Source organism: Mercenaria mercenaria, chromosome 9, assembly GCF_021730395.1.
Source record: "Mercenaria mercenaria strain notata chromosome 9, MADL_Memer_1, whole genome shotgun sequence".
NCBI lineage: Eukaryota > Metazoa > Mollusca > Bivalvia > Venerida > Veneridae > Mercenaria > Mercenaria mercenaria.
In genome coordinates this window covers 76,791,262-76,812,002 of record NC_069369.1, presented here as the reverse complement: position 1 = coordinate 76,812,002, position 20,741 = coordinate 76,791,262, and the positions used below count along the sequence as shown (strand labels likewise).

Below are 20,741 nucleotides of genomic sequence, written 5' to 3'. Positions count from 1 at the left end.
ATTATTATTATTTACAAACTGACTTTAGACTTTTAAGAGTTTAGTCTGAACACCAATCTTCAGTAATCTATCTACAAAGGCATAAACATTCCAGATTAACAGCAGAGAAAGCTCTTGGGGAAATTCCTTCTTGTTTACAACTGTTTCCAGGTAAATTAAATCATTCACCATGGTAACCTGTGCTCAGGTGTCAGTCACACTTTCTTCTGCTGTTTTCGTTTCATCAGGGGTTTTCTCAAAGCATTTTGAAATGTTCAAAACTAAAAATGGAGACCAGTTTCGGAATTTTAGTATTTTAAAATAACCTATGACAAAGCTGCACTGCAAGTAAAAACAGTATAACCAATTTTACCACAGCTTTTGCACTACAATGCATAATGCAAAGATCAAGTACTTTAAAGTGAGTAGCACTCATTAGAAAATGTCAGACTGTAATTACTTATGTCATCTCTAGGTCAAAAACAGAGCTTTTAAGAATGCCTTTCATTAAATCAACAAGTGCATAAGAATATTGCAACTCTTTATTATGCTAAAAGATGAATGTTCATCATCCGTAGGCAGTAAACTGCTTTTTAAAGAGGACATGTCTGCAAATGTATAATTATCCAAATATCAAAATTTAGAGAAGCTATCAACTTGAAATGAAATAATCATTATTCAAGAAATTATTATGGCTAGGGCTCCCTATGGCACAGCACTTTTATACACTTTGACAACTGTACAATCTACAACAAAATTAAAGAAGACTATTTATTTACACTTCACGTCACAGAGTGCCTGGACTCCTCTGCAAATAAATGACAACTTCCATATATGGCACAAAGACATTGCAGACAGATTAAAACATATCCAATCACAGGCAATTTTCAATACAAAGACTTATCCATTCTAAAGATATGTCAACCTTCCCTGATGGTTTGTGGGTCTGCACTCTCATAAAGAAAAACAATATTAGCACACAGAGAAATAATGACCTTTACAAGTGTCAACAGAGCAATTCTCCTTGAAATTATTAGCAGCAACAGACTTGTCTGGAATCATAAGCATAGTAAGTGAACATAATGGCTTCTCTAAACTTGTTATTAAGATTGCTTGGTACTTAAATAGGCTCCTGTCATCTACACACATGAAAATTAGCAAAATGAAGTCTGAAGTGGTTTCTTCTCTCTTTTTTTTCTACCTCAAAAATGCTTTGGATATTATCTATAGGCTGCAGTGGCAAAACTGCATTTTCCAAAGTGGCACTGTATTCACTAGAAGCAAAAAAGCTTCTGTGTGCAAGAGAAATATTTGACAAAAAACACTAAAATGGCATATTCTGGCTGTGTATCCCTAATGCTATCTGATTGTTTCCCTATTTAATACAATTCATCATCATGTGAAACAATCACAATACCAAGATTGAATTTACCACTTTTAAATTGGAACTCTACCAAGCTGACCTGGCAGGCTGTTCAATCATCTCTTTGACAACAGTCTTTTGCTCTCCCTACTGAGTTGACTTTGCCGACTACTTAATCACTCCTTCAACCTAGTCTTCTCCTCTCCCTACATAGCTAACTGGGCAGGTTCGTCGATAAAATTTTGTGTGCTTATCAGGCAGGCTTGTTTAATCACCCCTTGATTGGCAATCATGTCCTCCCTACTTAGCTAACCAGGCAGGCTTGTTAACCGCCTTTCTTAGTTAATCAGGCAGGCTAGTTAATCATTCCTTGATTGTACTCTTCTCCTCTCCTCCACTCCAAACCATGCTAACAGATACAAGGTGGAGGGGGAACAGAGAAAAAGAAGGCTTCATAATTACCTTTCTTTGTTGAATAGGCATGCTAGTTAATCACTCCTTAATTGGCAGTCTGCTCCTTTCTGTCTTCTACATTAATGGTGTGAGCTTGTTGATCATGTACTTATTGGCAGTTTTATGTTCTCTCTACTGCACTAACAGAGTGAGTGTTAATCATCACTTCACTGACAGTTTTATGCTCCCTCTCTACCACATGAACAGAGTGAGTTTGTAAATTATCACTTGACTGGCCGTTTTATGTTCTGTCTACTGCAATAACAGAGTGAGTGTTAATCATCACTTGACTGGCACTTTTATGCTCTCTCTCTACTGCACAGAGTGAGTGTTAATCAACATTTGACTGACAGTTTAACACCCTCTCTTCTGCACAAACAGAGTGAGTGTTAATTATCACTTGACTGGCAGTTTTATGCCCTCTCTACTGCACTAACAGAGTGAGTATTAATCATCACTTGACTGGCAGTTTTATGCTCTCTCTACTGCACTTACAGAGTGAGTGTTAATTATCACTTGACTGGCAGTTTTATGCTCTCTCTCTACTGCACTAAAACAGTGAGTGTTAATCATCACTTGACTGGCAGTTTTGTGCTCTCTCTACTGCACGAACAGAGTGAGTTTGTAAATGTTCACTTGACTGGCACATCTATGCTCTTTCTACTGCATGAACAGAGTGAGTTTGTAAATGTTCACTTGACTGGCACATCTATGCTCTTTCTACTGCACTAACAGAGTGAGTTTGTAAATTATCACTTGACTGGCACATTTATGCTCTCTCTACTGCACAAACAGAGGGAGTTTGTAAATTATCACTTTGGCACTTTTATGCTCTCTCTCAACTGCACTAACAGAGTGAGTGTTAATCATCACTTGACCGGCAGTTTTATGCTCTCTCTACTGCAATAACAGAGTGAGTTTGTAAATTATCGTTTGAAAATTATCACTTGACTGGCAGTTTTATGCTTTCTCTACTGCACTTACAGAGTGAGTGTTAATCATCACCTGACTAGCAGTTTTATGCCCTCTCTACTACACTTACAGAGTGAGTTTGTAAATTATCACTTGACTGGCAGTTTTATGCTCTCTCTACTGCACTAACAGAGTGAGTGTTAATCATCACCTGACTAGCAGTTTTATGCTCTCTCTACTGCACTAAGAGTGAGTTTGTAAATTATCACTTGACTGGCACTTTTATGCTCTTTCTACTGCACGAACAGAGTGAGTTTGTAAATTATCACTTGACTAGCAGTTTTATTCTCTCTCTACTGTACTTACAGAGTGGAGGGGGAAGGGAGAAAAAGAAGGCTTCATAATTACCTTTCTTTGTTGAATAGGCATGCTAGTTAATCACTCCTTGATTGGCAGTCTGCTCCTTTCTGTCTTCTACATTAATGGTGTGAACTTGTTGATCATGTACTTATTGGCAGTTTTATGCTCTCTCTACTGTACTAACAGGGTTAGTGTTAATCATCACTTGACTGGCACTTTTATGCTCTCTCTATTGCACAAACAGAGTGAGTGTTAATTATCACTAAACTGGCAGTTTTATGCCCTCTCTACTACACTTACAGAGTAAGTTTGTAAATTATCACTTGACTGGCACTTTTATGCCCTTTCTACTGCATTAACAGTGAGTGTTAATCATCATTTGACTGGCACTTTTATGCTCTCTCTATTGCACAAACAGAGTGAGTGTTAATTATCACTAAACTGGCAGTTTTATGCCCTCTCTACTACACTTACAGAGTGAGTTTGTAAATTATCACTTGACTGGCAGTTTTATGCTCTCTCTACTGCATGAACAGAGTGAGTGTTAATCATCCCTTGACTGGCAGTTTTATGCTCTCTCTTTACTGCACAAACAGAGTGAGTCTGTAAATTATCACTTGACTGGCACATTTATGCTCTCTACTGCATGAACAGAGTGAGTGTTACTCATCACTTGACTGGCAGTTTTATGCTCTATCTAATGCACTAACAGAGTGAGTTTGTAAATTATCACTAGACTGGCACTTTTATGCTCTCTCTACTGCACTAACAGAGCCAGTGTTAATCATCACTTGAATGCCCTCCCTACTACACTTACAGAGTGAGTTTGTAAATTATCACTTGACTGGCAGTTTTATGCTCTCTCTACTGCATAAACAGAGTGAGTGTTAATCATCCCTTGACTGGCAGTTTTATGCTCTCTCTTTACTGCACAAACAGAGTGAGTCTGTAAATTATCACTTGACTGGCACATTTATGCTCTCTGCTGCATGAACAGAGTGAGTGTTAATCATCACTTGACTGGCAGTTTTATGCTCTATCTAATGCACTAACAGAGTGAGTTTGTAAATTATCACTAGACTGGCACTTTTATGCTCTCTCTACTGCACTAACAGAGTGAGTTTCTCTTCTGCAAGAACAGAGTGAGTTTGTAAATTATGCTCTCTCTACTGCACTAACAGCGCGAGTGATAATCATCACTTGACTGGCAGTTTAATGCTCTCTCTACTGCACTTACACAGTGAGTTTCTCTACTGCAAGAACAGAGTGAGTTTGTAAATTATGCTCTCTCTCTACTGCACTAACTGAGTGAGCTTGTAAATTATCACTTGACTGGCAGTTTTATGCTCTTACTGCACTAACAGAGTGTTAATTATCACTTGACTGGCAGTTTTATGCTCTCTCTACTGCTCAAACAGAGTGTGTTGGAAATTATGCTCTCTCTACTGCAGGAACAGAGTCAGTTTATAAATTATGCTCTCTCTACTGCAGGAACAAAGTGAGTTTATAAATTATGCTCTCTCTTTACTGCTCAAACAGAGTGAGTTTGTAAATTATGCTCTCTCTACTGCATGAGCAGAGTGAGTTTGTAAATTATCACTTGACCGGCAGTTTTATGCTCTTCCTACTGCACAACCAGTGTGGACTTATAATCATCTCTGTATTAACAACCCAAACAATTTCACTTTTTAAGTTGTGAACAACATTCAAATATATGAGCAGCATTTATATTTACATGTAAGTCACTGACCTCATTAGTTCTATAAATGATGACAAAGCTGCTACAATACCTCATTTCGTTTATCTTTACAGCCTATCTTTGTGTCCTCTTCTAATATACTGAATTGCTCTTGAAAATCATTACTGGAGGGAATTTACCTCTCTGACTTTATAGAACGAGAATTAGGCCAAGTAAATATATTGATGTATCGACCAAAATAACGGATGTAACTAAGAAAGAGCCAATTCCCTCTTGGAAAAGACAGGATAAGAAATCCAATTTTCTTGGCTTTGACAGTCTAGATTACAGAAAATTCTGCCAACATCCATTTATAGAAAAGTTTCACTGATTGAAATAGGAGAAGAATGAAGCAAGATCAGCTTTAAAGAAGCTTATTATAGAGTTCCTTTGAACAATTAACTACCTACAGAAATATGTGGACATGGTGGTTTGCAAAGCAAATTTAAACACTGAAGTTAACCAGACATCTTTTTTTTGCTGGGGTGGGTGGGGAGGGCTGGTAAGGAATGACATTTTTTAATGTTTCATCAACACAGTTATAGGTCATATGGTAGAACCACCAACCTTTCAAAGGCCAGCTGGATGGCTTCCTCATAATATGGAATTCTACACTCCAAGTAGATTTTGAGCCCAAAGCAGTGAGGGGCAAGTGATTTGAAGACAACAGCCTCAACTACTTAGCCACAGAGGCCCACTTGCTAAGAGCTTTAATGACTGAAATGTATAGTATCTCAAATAGTGATATGTCTTAAGAATGAACACCACTCTCGAAAGGCAGACATTTTCCTTTATTCATATAAACATGTTTTGATAGAGGAGCGAAGATTGTCAGGAGTCTGATCCCCAGGCAAGGCATATGTTCTGCGTGACAATTTGGTAAAAAAGACATTGTGTCTAAAGTCATTTTTGTGCTCCACCTCTGATTGAGAAGTTACTTCTGTAGAACAGGTAAGTACTGGTTCAGAATCCAGAAACACTGATCACTGTTACTAACTGATATATTGTTGAAAACTGAAGCTAAACCCTACACCAACAACAAATATGTTTTCCTACTCTCTGGAGTGTTTGCAGTGTAATTTGTAGTAATTTACTACTACATGTAATTTTATAACTTACCATTTACATGTAAATCAACTTACATTACAATTAAAAAAAGCTTTTCTGAAAACTGCTTGTGAAAATGCAATTGTAATTAAGTACAATTATATTGTTAATTACTCCAGATCAGCTCATAACTTCACTGTTGAGAGTTCAGCTGTTTTCATGCTACACTAAGGCAATATCTTGTTGTCTGACACAACCTTGATTGGTCATGAAAAATATTACAAAAATTCTCTGAAAAATCCAAACTTTTCCTATTTCGGAAAAAAAATCAAGCATGACTCATATTAATGGCCTTTTCAATTTAGTACCATTATCTGCATTCTTATGATCAATAAGGTGTCCAACAATCCCAAAACAACAGCTTTTTTGTATTGATTACTTGTCTGAATAAATGTCAGGAAATGTTTTTCCACCAGAGAATATGGTTTCCAATTGGAAGTTATTTATGGTCAGGTCTCTTAGCTGACAGCAAGAAAATATGAGCAGCTTACACTCAATCTAAATATTGCATTGAAGAGAGATTTGCAAAATAAGTCTATTTCTTTCAATTTCAGTCCTCTCTCACACACAATGAAACATGCATAATCAAGTGAACTGTCAAGTGATCTTTTAGGATAGTCAACCTTTTATCAAATTGGCCTCAAGTTGAAACACCAGTCACTGGATAACCCATGCATTTCTCTACTGATATTCTAAGTATGTGCAATTTCAGGTGTTTTTCTGATTAAAAGTTTAGGTCAAATACCCTTAAATCTGCTGAAGCATATCAATATGTCAATATATAATATTTGAGATGAGGAGTGGGCTTCATGCCTACACATCCTACTTTCCAGAGCAGACAACTACACATCAGACACTGCATCCAGATACCAGCCAACTGTGGCGATATCTCAATATTTTATCACCATATGTCAATGTATCTTTTTAACTCTTGCTATGGTTAAGTCTTAATAATTCTTTATGTATTATAAACACAAAGTTCTTTTAGTCCTACCTTTGAAGTGTGATTATATGATTGTATGACTGCTGTGTACCATTGCGTTGTACCCTCTGCACGATAAACCTCTAGTCTGTACCCTACAAGTACGGTTGGAGTTGTGAGCAAGATCTTCTGACCATCTTGGTAGTCCAACCATTCCTTCAGACTATGTTGTACTTCACGTCTCACAAACGCAGTTGGGTGAGTGTTCTCGTCACCTTCCTGCAAAATATAACATCAAACAACATAATACAGAATGTAAGTACGTTCTACCTACTACCCCCACAAGAGTGGGGCGTTCATACTGGAGTATACACTTCAAGGAAAGATGGGTGTTTACACTTGGAGTATACATTCATGGGGAGGCAGACGTTTACATAAATTTTGAGTACATAGTACATGGAAAGGCAGGTGTTCATACTCAAATATACTGTACATGGGAAGACAGGCATTGATACTAAAGTGCATGGGAAAGCAGGCATTGATACTGAAGTATATGGCCTACAGTACATGGAAAGACAGGCACTGATACTAAAGTACATGGGAAAGCAGACATGTATACTGGAGTATACTGTATATGGGAAGATGGGCTTTTATTCTGGAGGGCCAAAAAGTTATACTGTATGCAAACAAACAAAATACATAATTAATCTGCCATTTTTTGTCATGAATATCAAGTGAAGCAAAAATCTATATAATACTGTACAAAAGTCCCAAGATAAGCTGGGTTTATTTTTTCATACGCTTTACTATTATCCTAAGTCGATCTCAAAACATTTATAACTCTATTCATACATTTTTTTCCCCGAATAACTTAATCGGTAGTTTAAATATACCAGAGTTAAAGGTCATTAATTCAATAAATGATAAACAAATCTTCCTATTTCTATAATATTTAAATTTCTGCCAAAGGGCTTTGAATAGAATGATTCAGTCAAAATTTAATCTCGGTAATTTATCACAGGTTTGGTACACACATGTCATAAATATTTAAGTCTGAAGTACATGTGTTATCTCTATTATCTATTGATTAAACAATATACAAGGTAAGAAGTCATCCAAGACCTATCAGTCTTCAGTCCTAGATTTAAAGAACATCTCGTTTATAAATAGTGAGTTGGGTTTATTTATTTGTTTGTTTTAGATTTAACACCATTTTTTGACAGTATTTCAGTTACGTAACAACAGGCAGGTAACCTAACCTGTGTTCCTGGATTCTGTACCTTTACAAACCTGTCTCTACAAGTAACTGCCAACTTCCTCACATGAATCAGAGATGGGGGACGAATGTTTTCTGACACAATGTCTATTATCAAGTCATCATGGAGAACATACGCCCTGCGTGGGATTGAACTCACCACCCTGCAATCTACAGATCTGCCCTCTCCTTATTGAGCTAAGCGAGTAGGCCGAGTTGGTTTTCAACATCTTTTTTCATTTTTTTTCCCACCTTTATTACAGGTACATTTGTACACAGAGTTGATTAATTGAAACTTCTTACCCTTGTTACTCTGCATTAGTAACTGATAATTTCCCCACATGAATTAGAAGTGAGGGATTATCATCTTTAGCATACAATTACCTTCAATTAATTACCAGAGGGGAAATACACCTAGCTGGGAATCAAACCTATGGCCTTGTGCTTTTAGTTTTGGGCTCTACCTTGTGACCTGAGGGGGTGTCACAACATGGTAACCCGCAGTAGAAAGTCAAATTGTTTACAAGAAAGAGACTCAGATCATTAACCAAAGTCACAAGTTCAATCCTGTCCGTAATAGATCACTGGCTAGAAATCAAAGAAGCAGCTAGTTCATGAAAACAAATCAAAGAAAATCAACAAAATGAGTTAAAATGTGGCTTCCTCGCAAATGACTGTGACCTTTAACATTGTGATAATTTTGATGTTTAATTAAAAACTGTTCTGCTGGCCATCTATACTCTTTGATGTAAAGACAATCTTGATAAAAGAAATAACTTTAAAAGCATTAATATTCATTTCAAAAGGACTAATATTCATTTAAAAAGTGACAAAGTATGCAAACTGTCCCCACAAAGACAAAAAAAAATGTTTTCTTGGGCAAACTATATCATCATTTAGAAAAAAAATTACATTACAGTGAAAACAGTCATGCTATGAATTTTTAAGGCCTTAAAATGGTTTTCATATTTGTTAAGACCTCGTCTGGCATATCTGTACTGCTCCCAAAGACATCTAAATCTTCAAAGATGACTGGTAATTTTATTAAGAAGCAGTCTGTTGTTTTTTGGGGGGGTTTTTGTGCGTTTTTTTGCAACTTCGATCGATAAATCCAGGCTTCAGCTTAAAATGAGGACAAATTTTGAAAAATGGATATTTGCACAACTTTACTGCGTCAATATTTGCTGTTTTTGTACTCTTGTGTTAATAGCTTTGAAATTTTGTAAAACCGCCTTTTCATAAGCAAACACGCAATTACAAAGACTTAGAAAAAAAAGATCTAAATCAATTTCAAAACATTCCTTAAGAGGTGTACTTAAATGTCTTAAGCACAAAGAAAGTCTTTTATATTTTTACTCTGTTTACAAGATAACCCTAAATACATTCATGCAAAACTAATTTAGTTTCCCCGCGGCTAGATAAGATTTTAACAAAATTGCCTTTTCATTCTTACCAGAGCGCAAATTTCTTATTATTTACAATGTCGCCAAATAAAGTGTCAAAACGTGAGATCATCCAAACATCACATCTTGTCAATTTCCAAACAGAGAATTTTAATTTAAAAAGTTTTTTTCACTGACTGATATAATATATAACTATATTTTATTTGGTGATAATGAGCAAAAAATATGTTACATCTAAATTGCCTTAAAATGGAAATTACCACTAGTTTCTTAAAAGTCTAAATAGTAATACATTTTATGAACTTCAGAACATATAACATAAAAACTTTATTAATCATACCTTCTTTTACCTTACTACAACATTAACGAAAAACAACTGTTGCACACCTGAGGGAAAAGTATAAAGTGCGAATATAGATGATATAATTAACCGATATCTTCATCCTATAGTATGGAGGAAGGGAGGTAACTAATACAGAGGTTGTAAAATCAATGAATTTGTATTGACACATGTATGGCATAGTATATTAGTTGCTGGTTACCGGTATGGGCAACTCCTCCAGCAGAATGTCAATAATGAGATAGCTGGACGAGGTGAGCGTACTCCAATTCTAGAAGATTCATCTGGCTCTTTAGGTTGCCAGGTAGAAAGCACCCATACACAGGACAGTTAGAAGAGCACAGGATCATACTCGTGGCCACTAGTCCCTCTATGCATGGCAGCTATGTACAATTTACTCTTCTATCATATACAGGGTCCTGATGAGCCTAAAACATGCAATATATTCCTGACTTGATCCTATATATATTGATCTGTATCCACAATATCTTGTAAAGGCTTATATGACAGGCATTTATTGTCTGGTAACAGATGTTTATGATCTTAAAATGGTATAAAAACATGTACTATGAAATAAAATATAAACCATCGAACAGAGCATTTGTTTGATTACATATCCCCATTCATATTTCAATATTCTCGGGGGTTTCATCAAGAGCCAGAGGGACGGAGATTTCTCAGAGCTATACTGGTCTGATGCCCGCTTCTTTTCTGTAGCAAGTGAAGTTCTAAATGGGTACAGACCCCACTCTGAAACTTCCACATTCTATTTCAATAATTAATGAAACCTACTTCTGCCATTATAGATTTTGTACAATATCCATAGATCTGTCCCATGTCCCTTATACAGACTTATGTTGATCTGAAAATAAGACGCGACAAGGAGCTGCATTTTCAAAAGTCAAAATCATGCCCCCCAGGTGAATGACCAAAGATGCTGTTTCTGATGGTTTTAAGTTTAAAGGTGATTTTGCTTTGTTGTTGGGTTTAACGTCACACCAACATAATTTAGGTCATATGGCCACTTTTCAGCTTTGATGGTGCAGGAAGACCCAAGGTGCCCCTCCATGCATTCTTTCATCACGGGCAGGGCACCTGGATAGAACCATCGACCTTCTGTAAGCCAGCTGGATGGCTTCCTCACATGAAGAATTCAACGTGAGTGAGGTTCAACACCATAATTGTTAGGGGCAAGTGACTTGAAGTCAGTGACTTTAATAACTCGGCCCCTGAGTTTAAAGGTGAAGATCATATGAGGGTCAAGGTCATTTACATATATAGGTCAGTTTTTAAGTCTTGCCACAAGGTTTGTTGAGTGCAAGTATTACTTAAATGGGGTAATTTATGTTGCCTGTAGGACCTAAAATGTTGTTTATTAAAGTTTAAAGTTTGAATTAGAAGGTCATTTGAGGATAACATATCTAGAGGATAAAGGTCATCTATATATAGGTCAGTTTGTAGGTCTTGCATCCAGGATTGTTGGGAGTGAGTATGAACAAAAGTGGGTCATTTTTTGTGGGCTGTTACAGCCAAAATGGTAAAATCTGGTTACTCAGAAAGTTGTTTTTTGAGGTTTTAAGTTTGAAGGTGATGGTCATATGCAGGTCAAGGTCATCTATGTTAGGTCAGTTTGTAGGTCTTGCTACAAGGTTTAATGAGTGTGATTATTAAATAAATTAGGTTGTTTATGCCAGCTGTAGGACCATTAAATGTTGCTTTTTTAAGGTTTTAAGTTTGAAGGTGAAGGTCATATGAGGTACATGGTCATCTATAAATATGTCAGTTTGTTGGCCTTGCCACAAGGATTGTTGAGTATGAGTTAGAACTAAATTGTGTCATTAATGTGGGCTGTAGGCGAAATAGTAAATGTCTGGTTCCTTCTGACGACAAACAGACAGACAGTTCAATCTCTCTATGCCCAGTGGGCATTAAAACCCAAAATTTAGATTTCTAGTTTAATTCCAAATTTCACCACTCATGAATCTTAACACTTAGTCTTTAAATTTAAAGGAGTATGAAGAAACAATATAGGGTAACAGAAAAATTATGACAAAAACAAGCATTCTGAGGCTAAGACACAAACTTTTATTCCCTGACCTTAATCTTTGGGATCCCTATTTCCTCTTATGAAGAAAAGGGCTCGTGTGATTTTGAAGAAATGTAAGTCACATACAGTGAAACTGAGGACCATTCAATAAAACGTTAATCAACAACTTTATAATTTCTGATTCAGGTGACCTTGACCTTTGGGGTATGTTGGTCCCTTACCAAGATAAGTCTTAAAGTGAAGAGCAGCAGCAGTTCTACAAAGACAAAGCCGAATTAAAACGCATGTTATAAATCTTAACATGCAACAAGAACTCAAATGTCGGGAACCATCCTTATGCTTCAAGTAATCGAGCTAAAATTTCAACACCCTGATTACCACATATTTTGTCCTAGCTTGATGTTTCTTAGTGAAGCAAACATTTAACGAAAAAGTGAAATTACTATTTCTTTTCCCTATATATAGTCGAAAAGTGTCATAAACTTTCAAGGTTCGATCAACAATGTTGATTTGAACATTACATCAACCTAATAACTTGACAACAAAGACAGGTACCCCCAGGTACTTATATCAATATTTGCTGTAAGAGATCAAAAGGTTGGAGAAGATCTCTGTTTGCCTATTTATGACTGATAATAAATCATTTTATGTTAGGAATTGGGGGGCATCTCAAGCTTCTATATTCATGAAATAAAATACAGGTAAACTAACTTTATAAAACCACATTTTAACCTGACAGAGATTATTATAAATACTAGTTATCAGTATTTCATTCAAGGTAAAACATCAATTGAAAAAAAATGAATGAGTTCTTTGTAAGTCTCACTCACAGCAATGAAAGTTTTGCCAATAGCTGACAATTTACATAAATCAAGGTCAGTATTTTTGATTTTTTTATCCATTCCTTTAGGTTCTTTTTCAAGTTTGCTTTGAGTTTAACGCCATTTTTCAACAGTATTTCAGTTACGTAAAAGCCCGACAGTTATCCTAACCAGTGTTCCTGGACACTGTACCAATACAAACCTGTTCTCCACAAGTAACTGCCAACTTGCCCACATGAATCAGAGGTAGAGGACTAATGAGTTTAGACACAATGTCTTTTATCAAATCATCACAAAGAGAATATGCCTAGCCCAAGGATCGAACTCACAACCCTTAATCCATAGATCTGTGCTCTCCCTACTGATCTAAGTGTACGGGCATCCTATATTTTGTAACAATAGTGATGGTTCTCCGCAAGTATCTAGCAAATCTGAGGTACAAGAATCTGACTGGCAACCTCTTAATTCATAGTTTAACTGAAGACTTGGGAATTATGCGAGATCCCAAATGAGAGAAATTCAGAACAAGTATGGAAATTCATTCAAAAGTAGTCGCCTATTTGTATACCAGTTGTCAAGCTGGTTTAGTTGCACTTTGTTGCTAATGTGTGTAATCATACACAATATTAAAAGCAAAAAAAAATCAAAAACAAGTTTAGTGATAATGGGTAACTGACATTTCTAATCAACTTAAAAAGCAGCTGATCAAAACTGAAGACTAGCAGGCTGCAAAACCATTAGCAGCTAACTTAGGAAATTTTCAATCTATAGCTTTCAATATCCCATCAGTTTGACATGCTTTGCATACAAGAAAGTGCAAATTTTTGTGGTAAAATATGCAAAAATTTTGGAAGAATGCTTTTAATTTGGGGTACAATTTTTAAAATGTTACTTTAGTAGCACCAAGTTTTGAACAAACACTGCAAAAATATTAAAATCAGTAGGTCCTGTGAAATCAAAATTTTTCACTACACGGGACTGAGGGGGATTGGGAGGGGGAGGGGTTGGAGAATAAGCAACTTTCTCAGATATCAAATGTTTTTGTTGGTCCACAAAATATTATCCCAATGACCACACAAGGCTACTGTCAATCATATTTTTAGGAGTAGAAATCTATGAATTTGTACAGTCCCACTTAAAAGATTTTTGGACCAAACAAAAAAGATTTATGTTAAAAATACAAGGCCAAGAAGTTTATGCCTATAAATATCCAAATGAATTTGCTATATTTTAAAAGCGAGTGAACCATGACATAGGTGGTGGGGCCATTCTGGCTAAAAACCACAAAAATGTATGCCAATGAATCACAGTATTATAGGCCATTTGGGTCAGAACAAAGGTTGTGGGCTACAACTGGTTAATGTAAGTGGGCATATCATGAGGCTTCAAGTATTTCAGATACAATCATTTGAAAGGGTGGGATATCATACATGATACAGCTGCTCTAAGTATACTGACAATTATTCATATTTCTGTCAAGAAAACCAGTGTAGTCGTATATCACTGTCAAAACCTCAGCAAGCTACCATTTGCTAGCACAAAAATATACTGGCAAAAATTACATCTATAGATCATATTTCCCTCCGAGGGGACAATAGAACAATTTGTAAGTGAATAGAGGTGAAATTTGTTTCTATATCCACACTGATAGCGAAGCTGACAAATATAAACCAGCCTTTTCCAGACAAAAGAAAGAATTTCCAGACTACAAGCAGTTCAAGAAGATAAATAGTGCCAATGCTCCTTCTGGTAGTGAAAATTTCAAATGGAATGGTTACCATCAAAACTGGACCCTAACATGAACCAAAGCAAAATAGGAATACTTCAAGACACAACTTACTCGAAGATAAGAGCAAAATGGGAAAAAGAATCTGAACTTCAAGACATCCAAAGAATTTTTCAGCACCTGCCGGTCTTGCTATAAATTAAATAACATGCCTCGACCCAAATTTTGGAGAAAAACTGTCCTTCCTAAATCAGAACTTCGTAATTTTACAACAGTCATAAAATTCCCCGTAAACGAACATATACAGTTCTAAATTTAAATTTGGTTCAGACGAGAAATAAAAGCTTTTGTTTACAGACAACTCTGGCTACAAAGTGTAGTATAGCGACTTTAATTAAATCAAGATTCTGTGTTTCCAGGTTTCAAAATTTACTTGCTGGGAGACTGTGCTCTAATTTCTTATTGATTTCCTCTTCTCTCCCATTTCTAGGACACAGTTTGCATCTGCGCTCAGTTTTTGCAGATACCAGTAATCTGCAACTTTTTGCCGCAGCTGGTCCCGTATTTAGTCACAATATTAGAATCAGTATTTAATGCAAATTCTTCTGATTGATGAATTTTGTTTCCGTTTCTACGGAAACATTTGCATGAAGCAATTAAAATATTAACATTTTTACAATCTGTCTTCCGCAAACTGATTACCAAGCAGAATATATTTCTCTGCGGCATTTACTAACCAGTCATGATTCAAACCTTGCTGAGACCCTAATACCCCGAATTGAAATCGCGTGCACTTAAGATAAACTTCATATCTTACAAACGACAGTAGAGAAATTTGCTCAAGATAAGGTAAGCTGCAGGCATACTCAAATGCTACCTACTTTTGTAGTTATTTGTTCAAGACTATATGAGTTTATGCCATACTGTTAAACAGACAGAAGTAATGTAAGCCTGGGGTTCAAACTCACTTCCTCTTACAATACAGACACCACTATTCCAACACTGACCAACAACCAAGAGCAAGATTTCCATTACTTCCACTAAAAAAAAATGCGGTCAAAGACTGCAATTTGCAATTCATATCTCTCCTTCAGAATATTCACTTATTAATCTGACCAGGGACAATGACCTAAGGAAATGGTAAATACAAAGGCCGTTTTTTTTATATATCCATTGGTCCAGTCCTCTCCAGAATATTCAGATTCAGTGTCCCTAAAGAATCAATACTAACTTGATTGATGGAGGTTTCAGTCTACTATAAACTTGATACAGTCATGCATAAATGATCCAGCACAAAAAAATTAAACCCTTTCCATAATAATCCACCACAACATACCAAAAAAAAACTATGCTAAAATTGGAGTATCTGGCCGGGTGCCATCTACTTTGGTTTGTTATCAAGAAAAACAGATCCGCGGTCTATGTAAAGTATGGGAACAAGGTCTGTAAACTTCAATTTTCCTCATTTGCTTTTTTTGGCAGATTTTACATATGAAAAAAAAATCTACACAAATCGAATCCAAAAACTGCTGCAAGACTAAGTGGAAAGAATGCTGTGGCAGTGTGCTTGTAAAAGGCCTTGTGTCAGAAAATAAACTTTTGATAAACGGTTATCCAAGAAACTAGTTGGCCTACAGTCTGTAAATAAAATATTCTGGTAACCCTTGTTATGACAAACCTAACTAATCTGAAGAGGGTTACCAAAAGAAGATTTTGGTATTATTTTTAAATCAGACCAGTAGAATAGGAGGAAACATCATCAGACATATTTTTTTTCAATTTTTATCACCATCTTATCACAGATTTTTTTTTCAAGTTTTGGGGATGGTACCAGATCCAGTAAAATGGGGGGAAAAGCATTGTAAATTACTAATTTTGGGACAAAATGAAGGAAACTGAAACTAATGCAGTATTACTAACAGCTGTAGGTGATGCAGCAGATGTGATAGTACTAGAGTGTTTTGGGGATGATATTTGTAGATGACTTGATCTGGTGTTGATAGCACCCCCCCCCCCCCCCCCCGCAGCGCCTTGACCTTTGACCTGGTGACCCCAAAGTCAATAGGGGTCGTGTACTCAATAAGTACTATCTGAAGTTTGAAGGTCCATGGTTCGCGAGTAAAGTGCCTTCATGCAAAAAGCAAACATTGGCCCCTGTGACCTTGACCTTTGACCTGGTGACCCCAAAGATAGTAGGGGTCATGTACTCAATAAGTACTATCAGCATGTGAAGTTTGAAGGTCCTGGGTGCAGTGGTTCCAAGTAAAGTGCCTTCATGCAAAAAGTTAACATTGGCCCCTGTGAACTTGACCTTTGACCTGGTGACCCCAATGTCAGTAGGGGTAGTGTACTCAATAAGTACTATCAGCATGTGAAGTTTGAAGGCCCTGGGTGCAGTGGTTCGCGAGTAAAGTGCCTTCATGCAAAAAGTTAACATGGCCCCTGTGACCTTGACCTTTGACCTGGTGACCCTTAATTCAGTTGGGGTCATGTACTCAATAAGTACTATCAGCATGTGAAGTTTGAAGGTCCTGGGTGCAGTGATTCGCGAGTAAAAGGCCTTCATGCAAAAAGTTAACATTGGCCCCTGTGACCTTGACCTTTGACCTGGTGACCCCAAAGTCAGTAGGGGTCGTGTATTCAATAAGTACTATCAGCATGTGAAGTTTGAAGATCCTGGGTGCAGTGGTTCGCGAGTAACATTGGCCCCTGTGAACTTGACCTTTGACCTGGTGACCCCAATGTCAGTAGGGGTAGTGTACTCAATAAGTACTATCAGCATGTGAAGTTTGAAGGCCCTGGGTGCAGTGGTTCGCGAGTAAAGTGCCTTCATGCAAAAAGTTAACATGGCCCCTGTGACCTTGACCTTTGACCTGGTGACCCTTAATTCAGTTGGGGTCATGTACTCAATAAGTACTATCAGCATGTGAAGTTTGAAGGTCCTGGGTGCAGTGATTCGCGAGTAAAAGGCCTTCATGCAAAAAGTTAACATTGGCCCCTGTGACCTTGACCTTTGACCTGGTGACCCCAAAGTCAGTAGGGGTCGTGTATTCAATAAGTACTATCAGCATGTGAAGTTTGAAGATCCTGGGTGCAGTGGTTCGCGAGTAAAGTGCCTTCATGCAACAAGTTGACATTGTGACGAACGAACGAACGAACGGATGGACAGCTGAAAACTATGCCACCATTCAGGGGCATAAAAATTTAATCCCAACATCAAGACCAGCTTGAAGTGGACAAAATTAGATCCCTCTGGCTTTTTTTGTGAACGATTAGTGGATAAACTGCTATTCACTTCAATTAACACATCAGTTTCAGCAAAACATTATTTCAATCATAAAAAAAGTTCATTTACATTTTTCATATCCTAATATTTATAGCTGCAAATTATTCCTTCTAGTTTACCTGGTTTAAAAATTGAAGGTAAACAACTGATTTTTATCACTATTGTCCTCCTAAGGTGTTTAGTGCCCATAGTCTTCGTCTTCCAGAAATATTACACGGCACTAAAATGAGTTTTTTTGAGTTCTGTCTTGGAAAAAGATAAAACATTTTCATCTACTGGCAGACTGTTTACCAGTGTCAGCTTTATGAAACAATTTCCACCAAATGGTTTCACAGGTAATGTTGTTTAAAGGAAAATGTGGGTAAATGGGCAAATGGGGAACTTACATCAGCCAGTGAGTGATCACAGTAGTTCTCTTTAAAGACCTTGTACTCGGGTGAGCTTCAAAGGCAAAAAAATATACCTGAAAGATCTGTATCTCTTTCTCTTCAACAAGTCCTAGAAATCTGTCAACAAGGAATTCCACTGGCTTTCTCTTACATCCTGCCAAACCAGCCTTGTCCACCACAGCTCGAAAACTCTGAAATTATACAGAACAATATCAAATTGTTTGTTTTGCTTAGTTGTCAGTCACAACAACTCTCACAGTTTTGGTGACTCCATGTCCCATGTTCACCAAAACAATTTCAGTCTCAGCTGAGTTTGATAATAAAACTTTATTTGTCATTTACATTTAAATTGCATGTTCAAAATTAAATGTTAATTTAATGAATATTTCAGTACTGATTGTCAGTCTAAACTGGAATTGAATCTTGAAGTTCTAGTAAAATTTGTAATTAAGATTTCAATCTCAAACTCAGTTGAGATCGATAATGTTTTCGAACATGGGACCAGGTTCTCCTCTCATGCGGATGACTTCATCCAAGTGAAGAGTTCAACATCGCTTGCAGGGTTTCGAAACCAGCAGGAAGGCCCTTCAGCCACAGAGGCCCAAGAGTGTGTCAGACTCTATAATTATAAATCTTAAAATCATGAAATATGAGTACAAAACACAATAATTCTATATTATAATGTCATTTCTTAGGAACCAGAGCACCACACATAAGTCCAAAACATGCTCTGTCATAGCTGTTGTTGTTTTTTCTCAGTAAACTGCTCATGCCTACACAATCAGTAAATACATATTTTTGTATTAGTATGCCCCACTAGTTTAAGTCTTTCATCAACATATTTTCTACTAATAATGTGCAGCATTTGCATAGCTTTTTGCTGGAATACAGTAGTTTTTGGCTAATCATATATGAATTTCAGTTTCCAACTTCATAGATAATTCCTCAAATTGAACTTTTTCTGACAGGGAAAAGGATGTATTTATCATTTTCTTTATCCATCTTTTCCCTTCTGTTCCTGTCCTGTGCCTACTGTGCCAGTGTACTGATTTTCCAGGAGTGCTTTTGCCCCTGTATAAGTTCCCATGCATATCATAATCTGTACTACCATTACTGTTATACAATTGCTTCAATGCCATTTTAAGTCATTTTATAAATGACCTTTAATTTTAAAGTACACTTTTCTTCAGAGAATTTTGCTGTATACTAAAAAGACATTTATATTGGTGTTTCATCACTTCTAGTATCATTAAAACAAGACTGCCATTGTACTGGTATTTACAGTAGACCATTCTGAAAGAAACCAGGTCCTGTGTTACTTGTAATGCGTATTTTATGAAAAAAAAACAAAAACAAAAAATTTTTAAATTTAAAAAAAGGAAAAAAAACAACGCAACTTGTTTTATAACCTGTTATTGCTGAACAAGAAAGACTGCAGCCTGTAATGGAGCTTAATGTCAAATGTTTTTATTTCATTTTTGTTGAGTGAAGTTTACTTATCCACCATATTTTTCAAGAGTGTAAGATATTTAAAACCCTAAAATCCTGCTTTGATTCAAGTGTTTATCAACATAACTTGCAAGAGAAGAGAAACCCATTAAGGGACGATAATTTGAAATTGAGAAAATGTGGGTATAGATAAAATTTCACCTGGCAAAAAAGTACAAGGTTTGAATGAAAAATGTTTCAATGTTAATAGTACACAGTGAATTGCTCACAAAGTGGAAATGGGCCCAATGGGTCAATCTTACCATCCCAGTGAGTGATCACAGATCCTAAGACTGGTATGATGTCATTATCTTCTATATTGACATAGTGAAAAATTTTTGAAAGACCGTGACTCTTAATTAATCAAGATAAAAATTCTGACCAATGTATTCATGAGCCATTGATAAAATGCCACTAGAGGTTCACAAGGTTTTTCAAATTGAATCCTAAGCCTAGTTTTGTTGGGCTTTTGCTCACTTTTAAACTTGACCTAGATCTCAGTTGGTACATTCTCCCAATTTTCATGAAATATCGTGAAAATATGGCTTAAGAGGTCAACAAGTTATTTTTATTTACATTCACTTGACTCAAATTTTTGACGCACATTGAAAGTTACAAACCTGACTCTAGATAACTAAGCTGAACATCTCAAATTTTATAAATTGTTGAGAATTATGCTCTCTAGAGGTCACAAGGTTTTTAATGTTTTGAACATGACCAGTTTTTCAACCCAACGTGACCCAGTTCGAAACTTGACTTAGTTCAGGGTGAACTTCTGACATAATCAGAGATCTCATGAAATATGACCCTAGAGAGGTCACAAGGTTACCATTTAAGATCCTACTGACCTAGTTTAAACCGCACGTGCCCATATTCAAACTTACATGATATCGAGTAAAACTGACAATTTCTAATGAAGTCCATTTGAAACAATGCACCCTCTAAGTAATCACAGGTTTTCCTATTTTAGACTACTGACCTAGTTTTGCCGCACTGACACAGTGTTAATAGTTGATATCATCAAGGTAACATTCTGTTAATTTTCATGAAATATTTTAGAATAATATGGCCTCTGAAGTTGCGACAAGTTATATTTTTAGATACTACTATATTGACCCCAATTCCCATTTCGAACTTCCATGATTTCTCAAG

General features: G+C 36.4%; 1 protein-coding gene across 2 annotated transcripts in view; it reads right to left on the bottom strand.

Annotated features, from left to right (window-relative positions):
- The window catches only part of LOC123547522 (daf-12-interacting protein 1-like), a 115,846-nt gene that overhangs the window by 66,768 nt on the left and 28,337 nt on the right, over positions 1-20,741 (bottom strand). For both annotated transcript variants that reach the window (XM_053551773.1, XM_053551774.1), the window contains exons 3-4: positions 18,176-18,292; positions 6,907-7,113 (exon numbers count right to left, since the gene is read on the bottom strand). In XM_053551773.1, coding sequence (XP_053407748.1) covers positions 6,907-7,113; positions 18,176-18,292 — 324 coding nt within the window. The remainder of the gene's footprint in view (positions 1-6,906; positions 7,114-18,175; positions 18,293-20,741) is intronic.